At 32.1% G+C, this 16,720-nt stretch overlaps 2 protein-coding genes across 2 annotated transcripts; one reads left to right on the top strand and one right to left on the bottom strand.

Annotated features, from left to right (window-relative positions):
• Positions 1-3,650: 3,650 nt before the first annotated feature.
• On the bottom strand, positions 3,651-6,662 carry LOC146945785 (heat shock cognate 70 kDa protein-like). The gene is made up of 3 exons (XM_085744063.1): positions 6,595-6,662; positions 6,253-6,475; positions 3,651-5,481 (listed from the first exon to the last, which is right to left on the bottom strand). The coding sequence occupies exons 2-3, from the start codon at positions 6,470-6,472 to the stop codon at positions 3,848-3,850; spliced, it is 1,854 nt and encodes a 617-aa protein (XP_085600189.1). The 5' UTR covers positions 6,473-6,475; positions 6,595-6,662; the 3' UTR covers positions 3,651-3,847.
• Positions 6,663-8,846: 2,184 nt separating this feature from the next.
• On the top strand, positions 8,847-11,418 carry LOC146945784 (large ribosomal subunit protein uL30y). Its single transcript, XM_085744061.1, has 6 exons — positions 8,847-9,085; positions 9,182-9,279; positions 9,517-9,574; positions 10,449-10,528; positions 10,619-10,721; positions 11,014-11,418. The coding sequence occupies exons 1-6, from the start codon at positions 8,906-8,908 to the stop codon at positions 11,227-11,229; spliced, it is 735 nt and encodes a 244-aa protein (XP_085600187.1). The 5' UTR covers positions 8,847-8,905; the 3' UTR covers positions 11,230-11,418.
• The last annotated feature ends 5,302 nt before the right edge of the window (positions 11,419-16,720 follow it).

Genomic DNA, 16,720 nt, shown 5'->3' with positions numbered 1-16,720 from the left:
ATTTAATTGGACAAAATGAGTGTAGTTTATAAGCACTAATTAAAAGGCTCCTTATTCCAATGCCATGCAAGTTATGAAATGATATACTCCCTCCGTTTCAAAATGAGTGTCGTTTTAGGTGTTTACACACATATTAAGAAATGCAATGATTAAGAGAAAGATAATGATTATTTTAACAAATTATCTCTATTAACTACTCCCTCCGGTTACTATTATAAGCAAATTTCTACTTTTTAGATTCATTCAATAAATAATGTATGTGGCCTACAATATAGACCACATACATCATTTATTGAATGAACCTAAAAAGTCAAAATTTGCTTATAATAGTGACCGGAGGGAGTATTGGTTAGTTTTAAAAATAATACATTGGAAGTGGTGTGCAAAGTATTAATTGGAGGGTACAATTGAAAAGAAAAAGTTATTATTGCATTGGAAACTAAAAGCGACACTCATTTTGAAACAAATTTTTTTGGCTAAAGCGACACTCATTTTGAAACGGAGGGAGTAGTTTCCTATATATCTTTCCACACCTTAATCATCTACACTGCACTGTACCTTACAACCAAGTTTTTGAATCTTTAGGGATATCTAGCTCTTCTACTGTACTACAGTTTCAAGTTCAACAGAACCAAATAGGTTAACTAGAGCAGACCACAAGAGGTTGGCATATTGTAACGCCCCGGATTTTTTAATTCAAGACATCCACTTCAAATAATCTCTTATAAGAAAAGGCAACAACGCTAATTTAAGAAGAACATCGACAACAAAACCAATCTCTCTAATAAAAATAAAAATGAAATTAGATAGCTAACAACAAGTTTTAATGACGGCCATGTTATACAAAACTGATTTTTAGTGATAGACAAGATATTCTACTTAACATAATTTTTTTTAAATATAATCACTTAAATTATTCCTTCATAAATTTAAAGAAAAATCCAATACATTATATGAATGCCAGTTCCTTCCAAAGAATTGCATTAGTTCAGAATAATTTCTTTCCATTATCTGGACTTTATAAAAATATCTCATCATTTTTAACAATCATAAATTCTTTAAGCCAATCAAATAAAATCAAAATTTTGAAAAATAAAATCAAAATTAACTGAAATATTAACGAGAGTGCCCAAATCATGGTTACAGTCTTTTAGCACAAGATTGGCATGGTAATATTGGTTTACAAGTCAAAAGCAGTGACAATTTTAGATCAAATAACCACTGCAAATTTTGTCCAACCTTCAAAATACTAATGGATATAAGTTATAACAGACATCTCATAGAAAAGTAAAACAACACTTAAAAATCGTACTGCGGATGAAGAAAACTAGCCAGTATTGATTACAAGGTGTTCCAACATACTCTCAAGCCCTTTCAGATGATCCTCAAGAACATCTACTTCATTCCCCTGGTCATTCTTATGAAGCAAATCTTTAGCCACAGTTATTGCACGATTGATCTTTTTATTCTTTTGAGAAGAGAGCTTTAATTTGACATCCTTATTCTTTAGAGCATTCCTTAACTTGTAAATGCAGTCATCTAATGCATTCATTACCTTGGCCTTCCTTAAGAATTTCTCATCTTCAGCATGGTACTCCTTAGATTCTTGAATCAATTTTTCAATTTCGACTCTGGATAACCTTTCTTTGTCATTGGTTATCGTGATCTCATTCTTACTTCCAGTGGATCTTTCCTCTGCAGCAACAGTTAAGATGCCGTTTTCATCGATAGCAAAGCATACATCCAAGGGATGGCCATGAGGAACACGTGGAAGACCGGAAAGATTAAAAAAACCAAGCAAGTTGTTGTCTCTCGCTCTTGCCTTCTCACCCTCATAAAATTCATATATAATAACTCACTTTGTATTAGATTGACAAGTATCGTCTATTTCGATGTTAACAACCAATTATTTTGCAAGAAACTCAGTGTCCATTGTATTTTTGAATCTTGTCTTAACAAATTATTCATTATTAAATGCTAACAAAATTCTCTTTGTAGTTGCTAAAGAGATCGACAATGTCAAAATAAAACAAAATAAATCTCTTAAATAAGTAATAATTTTTTGACTTTTTTATTTCTACTAATTTTTTTACAGATAAACTTATTTGAAGCAGCTAAATATATATTACTGAGATTATTAAATATAAGTATACTCATATATTGTTCATAGCTCCGCCCCTGTTTAAGAGCAGTAGACATGTGTATAAATACTCTACCGTATGTGTATTTCAGTAAGTAGTGAAGTAAATAAAATTTTGTGCTTCCTTGACACTCCTCATCTCTCTCAAGAAACGTATAACTCTTGTTCTATGCCATACAATGCAGTAAAATATAACAGAGACGGGATCAAGAAGAATTTCAAGCAACAAGTGTAAATCAACTTACAGTTTTACCTATTACTACTTATGTACATTTATGGGACACAAGGTGCAATGAAAGATCAAATAAACCAAAAAAACAAATCAGTATTTAAAACATACAAAGCAGCTACAAATATTACAGGCAACATGAGGAAATTACTGGCATGACTTAGGAAGAATGACTTTATAGCCACTAAAAAGCTTCCACATTACTATGCCATGCAAGTTATTAAAAAGTGAATATGTCTCAAAATATCTTCTCAGTTCTCACACCTTAGTAGCCATGCACCTCACAGGAGCAGATTGCAAGAATACATTAAGACATATAAGGCAGCCCACAACTCCAACAGCCTGTTATGTATATAGCTTTAGAGCTAACTTTGGAACCAAATTGCCTAAAAAGATAAATTAAGATTTTGAATCATATTTAAAAAAATTAGGGATAGTCATAGTTTTCTAAAATTTGCATAGGTCCAAATCAATGAAATAAAGTCCTTCCTAACAATGAAAAAGTTCCTTGCCACTCAATTAGTACTAATATTTTAATGAAAAATGTATGTGGAAAAACAGTGAATTCCTATTGGGTGTCATTTTCAAAATTTAACATTTATATTTCTCAGTAATATATTTTTCCACTCAAATCATTTTCACAACAATTATGCAGAACCATTTCCTCCGAGAAAACGCTAATACCTCAACACAAACAATCATGCTTGCACCAATAACCAGAAAATACCAACCCTCCCAACACAACAACATTCAGATTTCAGACAAGTCCTTGTAACAATGATCAAAAGCAAGACTACACTGCAGTGAAGTAATGCAGCAGCCAGCACTAGGGCAAAACAGAAACAGCAGAGTTGAATCAGATTGATGACAGCAAAAGGCCCAACTTCCATTGTAACAGACATAAATCAATGCATCATCTACCACACCACCTTCCCATATATGTATTAATTAATGTCTAGTAATTTTTCAGCATTTCATATTTTTATGTATCAATATATCTACGCACACAATAGTTTAGAAACTAATCAGTCATACGCTTTTCACTCATGCTAGAAAGTAACTAAAACTGACTCGAACATGATGTGTTCAGTCGAATACAATTAAAAGAGACCAGATTAACGTTAATTTTTTTTTATTATTAAGGATATAAATATGATGAAAGTAGTCAGCTCTTCAAGATGTCTAGCTCTATTGCGTTTCAACCACATAAAAGCACAAAGTTATTTGATCAACTAAAGCACCAAAAAAGATTAAGTAGAACACAATAGCCAAAGTGGGATCTTGATTTTGAAGCAAGGCTTTCAAAGATTCTACTAAAACTAGAAAACAAGACAAATTAAACAGAAACAATTTAAGTAACAGGTTCGATCCAAACATTATCATCAACTTGAATACTACTAGATAATGACAATCAACCTAAAGGTTTGATCACTTACAAAAGCAAGATATCACTTGAGATTTAATAAAGAAAAATAAAACTAGCCAGTCTTGGCCATAACGTGCTTCAACATGCTCTCCATCTCCTTCAGATGAGACTCAAGAACATCTATTTCATTTTGTTTGTTATTCTTATCAAGCAAACTTGTGGCCACAGTAATTGCATTGTTGATCTTCTCAATTTCTTGAGAGGAGAGCTTTAAATTCACATCTTTCTTTAAAGCATTCTTCATATTGTAAACACAATAATCCAATGCATTCATTACCTTGGCCTTCTGTAAAAATTTCTTATCTTCCACGTGGTATCTCTCAGCTTCTTCAATCATTTTTTTAATTTCCAAGGTTGACAATCTTTCTTTTTCATTGGTTATGGTGATCTTGTTCGTATTTCCTGTAGATATTTCCTTAGCAGAAACAGTTAGGATACCATTTTCATCGACACCAAAGCATACATCTAAGGGTTGGCCCCGAGGAGCACCAGGAAGACAAGAAAGGGTGAAAAAACCAAGCAGATTATTGTCAGTAGCTTTTGCTCTCTCTCCCTCAAAAACATTAATTGAGACTTCACAATTATCTTTAGCGGTGTGAAATCGTTCTGTCTTTGTCACAGGTATGGAAGTGTTCCTAGGAACCACCACACTCATGACACGACCAGCACCAGCTGAAATACCAAGCGACAATGGGGTAACATCTCGCAACACCAAGTTCGGGACATTCTTAAAGCCTTTGCTCAAAATAGCAGCTTGAACAGCTGCACCATAAGCAACAGCTTCGTCCGGGTTGATACTCTTGCATAAATCCTTCCCCTTGAAAAAGTCTTGCAATAGATCCTGCACTTTGGGAATCCTAGACGAGCCACCCACAAGAACAACATCATCAATATCGGCAATTTGCATCTTTGAATCACTAAGACAATTCTCAACAGTTGTCATACACTCGTTGAAAAGATCCATGTTAATTTCCTCAAACTTGGCACGGGTGATTGATGAAGAAAAGTCAATTCCCTGAAATAAAGAATCTACCTCAACATTGGTGACAAAAGCAAAAGAGAGTGTCCTCTTTGCCCTCTCACATGCAGTTCTCAACCTTCTCAAGGCTCTTGGGTTCCCACTTATGTCCACCTTATTCTTCTTTCGAAACTCCTCTACAAAGTAGTTCACCGTTCTGTTATCAAAGTCCTCTCCCCCAAGGTGAGTGTTTCCGGCAGTGGCTTTTACCTCAAAAACATCACCCTTAATTGTAAGGATAGACACATCAAAAGTACCACCGCCAAGGTCAAAGACAAAAATATTCCGTTTACCATCACAATCACTTCTCTTGTCAAGACCATATGCAATAGCTGCAGCAGTAGGTTCGTTGATTATTCTAATGACATTAAGGCCAGCAATGGCACCAGCATCTATGGTGGCTTTTCGCTGCGAATCATTGAAGTAAGCTGGCACGGTAACAACAGCATTCTTGACGGGCGACTCCATAAATGCTTCAGCAACTTCTCGCATCTTTGTAAGGATCATAGATGATATTTCCTCAGCACAAAATTGGCTCTCTTGACCCTTATACATTAGAGTAATGATGGGTTTGTCATTCATTCCAGCAATAACCTTGAATGGCCACAACATAATATCATTTTGAACAACAGGATCACTAAACTTCCTACCAATTAACCTTTTAGCATCTGAAAAAACAACATCAAAAACAAAAATACTGGTAAAATCGTATCATCCATTTGTAATAATCATGACATGACAATAACCGTTATTTAAAGTCGTACTAATAGTAATAATAATAATGGTTTTGCTTACCAGTGCTCTAAGGCATTGGTTAACGAATCCATTAGTAGAAACTTTGTCTTGAAAATATAAGTTTTTACTTATGTCTTGGCAATAATTACACAACTTTTTGTTGCAAAGTTACTGATTTTAGTACTTTAACCAATGCCCAAAAGGCACTCATAAGCATTCTCCTAATAATAATAATAATAATAATAATAATAATAATAATAATAATAATAATAATAATAAGAAATAAATATATACAGATCAACTCAAGGGTAAGGCTACTAAAACCTTGCTTTAGGCCCACCAACAAAAAAAAAAAAATCATAAGATTTTATAAACAAAAAAGCTTCATATGCATACACTTATTTAAAATTTCGTTTTTAGTCCCTAAAAAAAACAAACTGCACTCCCTTTAAAAGAAATTGTGAATATTTTCAATGTAAAAATTTTTTCAGCATTTTTTGTCTTTAAAAATGCTAAAGGCAAATGTTAGAGGACTAAAAAATGTGATGTTTTTAGGGGGACTAAATATAAAAAGTTAACATATTTATAGAGACCAAAAACATATTTAACCCAAAACAAAATCATGCATATTTATAAGAATCATTTACTTAATTAATCCTAAAAAATTTTGGGTTGGCCCTAAATAGGAGAGAATAGAAACATACCAAAGATGGTGTTTTGTGGGTTAGCGGCAACCTGATTCTTAGCAGCATCACCAATCAACCTTTGATCATGAGTGAAAGCAACAAAAGAAGGTGTTGTTCTGTTTCCTTGGTCATTGTGTATGATCTCTACTCTGTTCTGATGTTCCATCCACACACCAACACATGAATAAGTTGTTCCAAGGTCTATTCCCACTGCACGTCCTTCATGTTTTTTTGCCATAATCTTTCAAGTATACAAAAAAAAAAAAAAACATTTCTTAAATAGGATAAATTGAAAATAAGAGCATAAATGAAATAATAACTAGAATGCATTTGTAATTTCAAAAAATAAAGCATCTCTACCTTTGTTTTCTTGTGCTGGCTCTTGTGATTGAACGAGAGGAAGAATACTCAAGCGTAATCACTGTGTTAGTAACATTGTGTGTGTCTTTCAAGCTTTTAAATTTGGTCTATGCTATGGTCTTGCTTAAGTCCGAAGTTTTTTTTTTTTGAGGGATGCTTAAGTCCGAAGTTTTCGAGGGGTTGTTTGTGACCCAAATTCAACCCTTCTAATAGCTATCAACACTCTCTTTTGAATAAATGGATATCAATTGGGTGACATTGTGGCTGGAGACCAGTGTTTTTTGTTTGTTTTGTTTTACATTTATGACATTGTGGTTGATCAATGTCACCAACTACAATGTCGCTAAGTGCTATCCCTTTTGAACATTCTTTCTAATAATCATTTTTTTATTAGGTAAAATCAATGTATATTTCACCAATTTATGTGAATTTCATTTTCAAAATGTAGAATCAATCAACAAAAGAATAAGTGTTAAAGAGAATGTTGCTAGATCTACTCTAGCTTGATACAAGTTTTAAAACTAAATTCAGTGATGAACCAAGATAAAATATGGTTAGAATAATGACAAGACAAGTGAAATTTTTTACTCCATACATCTTAGGTACCGTTTGGCCAGACTTTTTTCTGGTCTAAAAGCTACTTTAAAACAAAGTTAAAATAAAGCTCTTTAAGGAAAAAGTTAAAGATGTTTGTTTTCCTTATTTTTTTTAGTTCTAACGTTATTTTTAAGTTAAAAGTTGTTTGGCAAAATATTATACAAAACATTAAATTTATTATTTTTTTGGTGGTGTCCGGGGTTCGAACCCGCGACCTTGCATATATTTATACATTGCCTATATCAACTGAGCTAAGCTAGAGAATAGTTTTTTTTTCTTCCAATTATACTGTATAACAAATTTTGTTATAAGAATATCATATTTTTTGTGTTATTTAAAAAGATAAGAATTTATATTATATGATATTATATTTGTTACATTGTTGGTGTCATTGAAAAATATATGTTTAGTTTTTTTTAATAAGAAAAAGATATGCATATATAGTTTGTTACAGTATAAATGTGTAAAATAAATATAAGTATATATTTTTTAGGCATTTATACTTGTACTTTTAATTTAAATCAAAATTTTATAAAAATAATAATTGTACGCATTACGCAACACTAAAAAAATTATACGCATTAGCGTAACAAAAAAAACAGACATACGGACATAAAATATTACTCTAAACTCTAGTGTGTGTGTGTGTGTGTGTGTGTGTGTGTGTGTGTCTTTGTGAGGTTGAAGAAAGGGAATAAAAATATTTGGTGTCATTCAATGACAGCATGAATAAAAATATTTGTGAGGTTGTGATAATTAAACGATATTAAAATTAAATATATAAGTGATAAAAAGATAATAAAATTCCTTCAAAAATAGATAATAAAATTAAATTGATCCTCCTTTAAAAAAATTATATGGACCGGTTAAAAAAAATGGAAGACAAAAACAAATTGAAAAATAATATTAAAAAATAAAAGAAAAGGTTGCCTGCGTGAGTTAAAGAGAGGTGCTTGTGAAATAAATTACGGAGAAGTAGTTTTTTTTGAAGTTTTGATAAAGCTCATTCCATTCAATTTTATGCATTCTAAAAAAAGTAATTTTTTTCGAAGGTACTTTATTGATATTGTGTTTGGCCTAGCTTCTCCTTAAAAATGTAGAGAAGCTGAAAAAAAGCCGGGCCAAACGGTACCTTAAACACCTTGAAGTCCTGAAAATACCTTTGTTCTAAATTTTAAAATCTAGGCATATTTTTTAATATTATACAATTTGTCCAACAAAAAATTATCTATAGGCAAAAATAAACATTTTACACATTATAATAAACTTGGAACTAGAACATAAGTGAAGCAATGATAACATAAAAATTTATATCAAAGTATCCTTGCATATATAAAACGTATATCTGAAAAAAAAAATACTAAATAATAAATTTGTCTGCAATGATGACTTGTGTAAGTAATAATATTTAATGTTATAAACACTTTTTTGACATTCCATCTCAATGTTAAATCGTCATGTAAGCAATTGTAACAAACTAATTTATTACAAACATTTAACTTAAACAATTGCACGAGGTGGTGTGGATAGTACAAAATCAATGGGCTAGCAACTTCTCTATTGATATCTAAAAGCCCAATTTCAAAACCCAAAATAGAAAAGCCCATACAACCTTAACAAAACCCTAGTTATATTGCACAAACTCATTTCTCCTTGAAGCGCCGTTCACCTTCACAGAACAGAACCACAACAACAACAACATCGATTCACTGAAATGGCCAAAGAGGAAGTGAAAACCGTTGTTCCTGAATCTGTTTTGAAGAAGCAGAAAAGGAACGAGGAATGGGCATTGGTGAAGAAACAGGATCAGGAATCAGCGAAGAAGAAGAGAGCTGAAACCAGGAAGCTTATCTGGAGTAGAGCCAAACAGTACGCTAAGGAGTACGATGACTCGGTAATCATTATGATTATAATGATTAAGTTAATCTAATTCGATTTAATCATTCATTTATTTATTGATTTGTTTGTTTGTTTAATTTGTGTGTTTCAGCAAAAGGAGTTGATTAGGTTGAAGCGTGAAGCTAAGCTTAAGGGTGGATTTTATGTTGATCCTGAAGCTAAGCTCTTGTTCATTATCAGGATCAGAGGGTATGTCATTTATCTTGTCATGTTTTTACTGTATTTTGTACTAGATTAATTATGTTTTTAGTTATCACCAAAATAAAACATATTTTTTTATATAATTTTGTTCTGTTTTGGAAAAATGATAGAGGAAAAAAATGAATGCATTTAGATTCTAAATTGAATAAAATGTATCCTGTGTGGGTTATTCTTATTTGTTTTGTTAGTAATTAATGAAAACTTTATCATTTTTTATAATTTCAGTATCAATGCAATGGACCCAAAATCAAGGAAGATTTTGCAGCTTCTGCGATTGAGACAGGTAAATCAGATTGGATTGGTTTGTTGCAATTGGTTTTGTTCTTGATGGGTGTTTGGTTAGAAACTTTGTTTTAGTTGATGTATTTGTCGCTGGCTGTATGTGTACCGTTTAAAGTTATAATCAGAATCTTCTTTACTTGTTTTGTTACTTTATTATAATTGAATGTGTTGCAATTCTGATTGCACTTTGCAATTGTTGGGTGCTTGGTTGAGTTTTTCAAAGTGCCTTCAATTAAGGGATCAATAGTTATTATAGGAAGCGTATAGCTACTTGATTAAAATGTGATAATTGAGCTTTCATCTTATGGCTAAGTGTCTCCAACAATTGGTTATTTTCATGTGATAAGCCTGCCAACATAATCACCGCAAAATTACTCCTCTATCTGAATTATTAATACATTAGAGTTTAAAGTTATTTTGCTTTTCACCAAAAAAACTTTTTTTTCCTTTTTTGTATTGTTTAGGCTGTTCATCTATATAAGAATGGTAATTACTGAAATGAATGAATATAAAATATTTTAATACAATGGGTAATATCTTATGCATTGACTGTTTATTCATGTGTACTAATTATTTGATACTGAGCAGGATTTGCCTGTATGATAACCTTTTACTTAACTATTGAAGATTTTCATAGAATTCACCCATTATAACCAACTGGTTTAGTTCTCCATCCTTGTCATTGTCAATTTTCTGAATAAAAAAGTTTTTTTTTTAGTTTAGAGATAAGGTGTGGTGTGCTGACATTTTGACCTAGTATTTCTCTTTAATTTTTGGCTTCTGGCTTTTTTACTTCATCTCACACATACTCGTATCTTCTAGACTCGGTGCAATTTATCAGTGTAGGCTTATTCTTCTATTTGTTTTGGCTGCAGATCTTCAATGGTGTCTTCCTCAAAGTGAACAAAGCAACCGTGAATATGCTCCACAGGGTTGAGCCATATGTCACCTATGGGTATGCAGAATCTCAAATTATATGAAGTCTAGATTATAACTCATTATAACTCTGTATGGGTTATTAATGCATGCTATTTTTTTTTATTAGTTATCCCAATTTGAAGAGTGTCAGAGAATTGATCTACAAGCGTGGTTATGGAAAGGTTGATAGGCAGAGAATTGCTTTGACAGATAACTCTATCATCGAACAGGTCTGTCTTTGATTTGTACACTTTCCCTGCTTTCATTCGATTACACAGTTGTCAATCTGAACTGTCCCGACCTAGATAGGATCTCTCCTCATTCTGACTTTGTATTTTACCCAAATTTTCAAAGTTAGAATCTGAGCTGTTCCAACTTGATGAGACAGTCCAGATTGCGTGACTTTGTCTAATGTGATTTCTTGACCTATGTCCCGTGTATGGTGGTGCTATTATTATTGTTGAAGGTTATGTTGCCAGTTATTTTTTTCTATTTTGCGTCTGACATAATATTCAATTGCAGGTTCTTGGGAAACATGGTATCATTTGCATTGAAGATCTCATTCATGAGATCCTTACTGTTGGACCTCACTTCAGAGAGGCAAACAACTTCCTATGGCCTTTCAAGCTCAAAGCTCCTTTGGGTGGCATGAAGAAGAAGAGAAATCACTATGTTGAAGGTGGTGATGCTGGTAACAGGGAGGACTACATCAATGAACTCATTAGAAGGATGAATTAGGTTTTGGCATGTGTCGTTTAAGGTTGATTATGGAAGTTGAGATATCTGTTTTATTTAATTCCAGTTTTGTTTTTAAAGATTTTCATATGTTTTCAATGTTGCTTAAGCAGATCGAGATATTTAGTTCATTGCCTGCAAGTGCAGTGAAAGTTTTTACTTATTTGTCAATGATGACTTGGTTAATTTTGAGTTTTGTTGTTTGCATTCACGAAAGGTTCTTCTTACATGTACAATTGTTAGAATCTATATGGTTTCTCTGAGTGAAAGTGAAGCAGGGAATGTATGGTGATATATTCTGTGTTAATATTTGTGATGGGAGAATAGTGGTTTCTTAACTAAAATAAGGGAACGATTTAATTGAGAAGTATAACACTTGAACTCAACATAAAGGGAGGAGTAATTTATTAAGGAATCAAAAATTAGTATGTTTGTATTGGATTTAACAATATCTTGATTTTTTAAAGGTTTTTTTTTAGCAAGATTTTTTAAAAGTTTTATTCATCACTGTTTACCATTTCTTAACTGATGTCCAAGGCCCCTCTTTAGGTGGAATTTAGTATGGGAAAGGATAGTTGTTTCCCATCATGGGAAAGTAAATCTTAACCATTAGATCAAAGAGGAACACTGATTTTATCATAGTCTCTCTGCACTAAAATTTTTCCCCTTTGTCTTCAACCTTGCCATCATCAACCAGACACCAATAAACCACCACAGCACCACTGATTTTGATATTAACTCTTCATTGTAATTGCTGGAACAAGTAATTACCACAACAACCACTTTTGTTCTTGTTTCTTTATTTCTTGTCGAGATGATTGAACACAAAACACTAAATGCTTTCTATCAATTATTGTATTAGATAGGAATCATACTGTAATATCATGTAAATTTTAGCCCATTTCCAATCATCTTGAACTTTAACCCATTTCTGTAAAAAATTATGGAAATTGGAAAAAAAAATTGTATTAATAGGTTTGGAATTAGCGTGATGATAACAGTGAAGGACTAAAGATGAACACATCAATCATGGATTAATATAAATGAGGAATAGAGGGATTGGGTGAACAAATGGTCATGGGTTTAAAAAAAATATTGGGGTTTCAAGGAATGAATAATTTTAGTTGAGTTAACAAGTTGTTGATGTTGGTGTTTTATGAGTTTGTAATGTTTATGGTGATGATGGCTGCGTAAGAACAAAGAAGGATGGAAGCAAATGCCTTAGTTTGATGGTGGTGGTGGTGGTGGTGGCGGCTGTAGGTGAATGGGGACATGAAAGAGAGGGTGGAAGGTAGTGTAAAAAATAATCTAGTATAGAGGGAGTATGATAAGAGTGTGTTCTTCATTTAATCTAATGGATGAAATTAACTTTCCCATGGTGGGAAACAACTCTCCTTTCCCATACTAAATCCCACCCCCTCTTTAGCATGTTCTCCTTGTTTGTCCAAAACTCCTTGTTTGTCCAAAAAATAGGAACAATATAATATTTCAACCCCGCACGCTATCTTTTTTCGATGCTTTGAGTGATTTTAGAGCTTAAGTTCATTTTTTTTAGGGTTAATTATGTTTTTGGTCCCTATAAAATGGCGACCTTGTAAGTTTAGTCCTTACTTAATTTTAATAGCATTTTTAATCCCTACAAAAAATTTCTGCACTCAATATTAGTCCTTACTCGATCCAAATTTGTTTAATTTATGCTTAAACTCTTAAGTTTTTCAACAATTTTTTTTACAGGCGTGTTAAGAACGTTATTAAAAGGTCCACCGAAAAAAATATCGCAAAAATTTAATTTCTACGTCCATATTTTTGTTACTTATATCTTAAACTTTTGTCGTTTTAAAAAATTCATATTTAATTTATTTCATGTTAAAAAATTATAGATTTTAGTAAATGAACCGTTCATAGTGTTATAAACTTGTATAAAAAGAATTGTTAAAAAATTTAAGAGTTTAAGGATAATTAAACAAAATTTATTTTAGCAGGGACTAAAATTATAAGTAATTTTTTTTTGTAGGGATTAAAAATGCTATTAAAAGTAAGTAAGGACTAAACTTACAAGGTTGCAATTTTGTAGGGACCAAAAACATAATTAACCCTTTTTTTATGAGAAATTCTTATATGAACTCTTACATAAAAGGTCATTCTTACACCCAACCAATTAAAATCAAACATCTCATTAAAATAATAAAAATAATTAATATCATAATTTTTTCTCATTATTTTTAATATTTCTCTTTCCTTTTTCCACTTTCTTTAACCAATAAAAACCACCCACCACCACTTATTGTTTCCATTTCCTTAATTAAAATCACATTTTTTTAAAGTTAATAACATGTGTCATATTTTTATTGGTTGGGTGTAAGAATAATCTCTTAGCTAAGAGTTCATGAAAGAATATCTCTTTTTTTATTGTCTTACTTTATATTGTGGCTTTGAAATTATAGCCTGCAGAAGTTATATAGCAAAGAAGCAAAGGCTATGCCTCTATTTTTATGCTTGGTAGCATGTAGCAATGTACAATTAGAAACTGATGATTATGGAAGTTCAATTAGTTATTTGACAATATTTTCCAAAGGAAAATAAAGTAAAATCGAGAACATTCCTTTGTTGCTTAGTTTTTAGTTTGAGAATTGCTTTTCTGACCTGGAGAAGTTCACATTGACACATGGAAAGTACTAAAATACCCCTAGCGGTAGTTAACTACCGCTGAGGACCCGGCGATAGTTAACTACCGTTGAGGACCCAGCGGTAGTTAACTACCGCTGAATTCATACAACCTACTCATTTTCATTTTCTCTGTCTTCTTTTCTTCTTCCTTTTCTTACTGAATTCTTCTTTTCTTCTTCCTTTTCTTACTGAATTCATACAACAGATCTGGCATCACTCTTTTTTACTGATCTGGCATCACTCTTCTTTACTGATATGTTCCTTTTCTAGATCTGGCCAAACATATGTTCACAGTCTTGCAATTTTTTATCCTGCACTTTCAACCCTTACGTTTTCTTCTTCCTTTAATGGTGAAAAATTAATGGTACTTATCTTTTTGTTAATTTATATCATTGATTAAATTCATCTTTCTTCCGGTCTTCTCAACAACAATTTGTACAATCTTCTAATGTTTTGATAAAGAATAAATCTATGACTTGAATACACAAAGAGGTTCAAGATTTTAAAGAAAAACAGAATAAACAATAGAAACAAAAAAATGGAATATAATAAATGGCTTTGAGATTTTGATTGGGAGGAATAAAATAACAAATGAAGGTTGGAATTATGAAATGAGATTCAAGATTTTGATTGTGGTGGTTAAGTGGAATTACTGAGAATGAAAATGATGGCAAGAGATTTGGAGGAGAGAGAGAAAGAGAACGAAAAGACTGTGCAGAAAAACAATTTCCAGCGGCAGTTAACTACCGGCGCTTTAAGCAACGGTAGTTAACTACCGCTGGGGGTAATTTGATCATTTCCATGTGTCAATAGGAAGTATTCTATGTTAGAAAAGCAACTCTCTTTTAGTTTTGGAAAAGCAACTCTCTTTTAGTCGTAATTTTAGTGAGATATGATGCGTGTTTGAAAAAATATAGCCAAATACAGAGCACACGCCCTTCAAATTCATTGCTACATGAATTAAAAGCATTGAATTAAAAGCATGAATTGAAAGCATGAATTAAAAGCATGAATTTCACATGAATTAAAAGCATGAATTTCATCATTAAATTTCACAAAAATCACAATTACATAAAAGCACTTAAACCCATAATTGAAAATAAGATATTATAGCTTAATTACTCAAAATGTTTTTGTGAAATGAGTGACTCAACGTAATGACCTAATTTTCTCACAAGTGTTGTGTTTATATAGTCACCACATAATTGGGCTAAGTCTCTAATTGTCTTAATGAATTCAATATTCTTACCAACTAATTCACCAAAGTTGCTACTCACTTTAACCGTCAAAATAACGAATAATCATCGTCTCTAAATAATTACCCTAACTCACTAGTAACTTAGTAAAAATACTTATTCTCACCAAAACACCAAAAATCACCTTCTGATAAAAATGACCATTTTACCCTTGCTCACAAAATGACCAAAACACCCTTGAGTCTAAAATGACTAAAATACTCTTCAAAGCCAAAAATCCACTAATCCCGAATAAAATACACACAAAGACAAATAATCACACACAAGCGCATATAAACACACATAATAAATAATTAAAATAATTATAGCGAAAAACTGACTGTTACAGAAGGAAGTTGCAATAGTGAAGAGAGTTATTCAAAATTAGTTGGTGATGATGAAGGAGATAATGAAGACTTTGAAAACGGTGATGGTGGTCGCGGTGGTTTTACCTTTGTTAAAGAGACAACTGTTGATGATCTAGAAGATATTGCTAAAGTGAATTTTACACAAGTAGGTGTAGATGATTTAATGAAGTTTCACTTTTCGGATGTGTCTGTCGCCTTTATGTTTTATAACTGGTATGCTAGCACTAAATGTTTGCTGATATAAGAAAGATAAGGCTGTTAAAAAATGAATAGGAGATATTATACAAGAGACTTTTGTGTGCCACAAACAAGGTTACAAAATGGAAAATCATAGTAATTTTGTTCGTAAAAGAAAAACTAAGCCAAAATCTAGGCGTGGTTGTGATGCAAGATGTAAGGTTCATGTGGATTCTAATTGTGGAAGGTGGCACCATTAAGTTTCTTTGTGATGTTCATGCCCATTCTTTTGTAGACGAAGTTTTTAGTGGCATGCTTCCAGCACATAGAAAAATGAGTGATTATGACAAATATCAAATGAGCATTATGAGTCTAAAGATGAAAGTTTTTTTCTGGAGAAACGCTATAGACAAAGATGGTAGTCTAGAACACTTGTTTTGGTGTGATGATACTACTCGAAAGGACTGGGCTGTTTTCAGGGATGTGTTGAATTTTGATGCAACTTATAAAAAAAATATTTGTGTCTTGTTGTGGTCTTCTCTGGCGTTAACCACCATAATTAGAGCATTGTGTTTGATGCTGCTATTGTTGGAAATGAGACTAATGAAACATATGTATGGTTGTTAGGTTTTCTTGAAGCAATGGGTGGAAAGAGTTCAATGTCGGTGATTACAGATCCAATCCAAGCGGTTTTCACAAAATGTCATCCAAACACATCCAATAATATTCGGTTTTGTGCGGTTTTTGGTTTTTTTATCGGTTTACGGTTTTAATTTAGATCAGTTTGAATTTGAACAACCCTAGATTTATCAACAACTTCTTGAACATTATATTCCATCATTTTTAAATTAAATAATAAGAACATCCTTCAGCCATTTATCTAAAGGACTAAAAACATGATACACCGATTTCTTTTCAAAAACTTCGGTTAGAGCAAAAAGTCCAACTCACGTATATATTTTGTTTTAAAAGTTTCTATTCAATAAAAATTTGTATCTTTAAGATATAACTATCCTTTTTGGGTTAGTAACAAAGTCATTGGTTTTA

Source organism: Medicago sativa, chromosome 2, assembly GCF_051527215.1.
Source record: "Medicago sativa cultivar Bolivia chromosome 2, Bolivia_mono, whole genome shotgun sequence".
Taxonomy (NCBI): domain Eukaryota; kingdom Viridiplantae; phylum Streptophyta; class Magnoliopsida; order Fabales; family Fabaceae; genus Medicago; species Medicago sativa.
Note: the sequence above shows the minus strand (reverse complement) of the source record. Positions and strands in the feature narration are given on the sequence as shown.

Excerpts from the sequence above, each read along its gene's own strand:
- LOC146945785 (XM_085744063.1), bottom strand. The coding sequence starts at position 6,472 with ATGGCAAAAAAACATGAAGGACGTGCAGTGGGAATAGACCTTGGAACA. Across the intron at positions 5,482-6,252 it reads CCCACAAAACACCATCTTTG|ATGCTAAAAGGTTAATTGGT; the intron begins GTATGTTTCTAT and ends TTGTTTTTTCAG.
- LOC146945784 (XM_085744061.1), top strand. The coding sequence starts at position 8,906 with ATGGCCAAAGAGGAAGTGAAAACCGTTGTTCCTGAATCTGTTTTGAAG. Across the intron at positions 9,575-10,448 it reads AGCTTCTGCGATTGAGACAG|ATCTTCAATGGTGTCTTCCT; the intron begins GTAAATCAGATT and ends TTTTGGCTGCAG. Across the intron at positions 10,529-10,618 it reads GAGCCATATGTCACCTATGG|TTATCCCAATTTGAAGAGTG; the intron begins GTATGCAGAATC and ends TTTTTTTATTAG.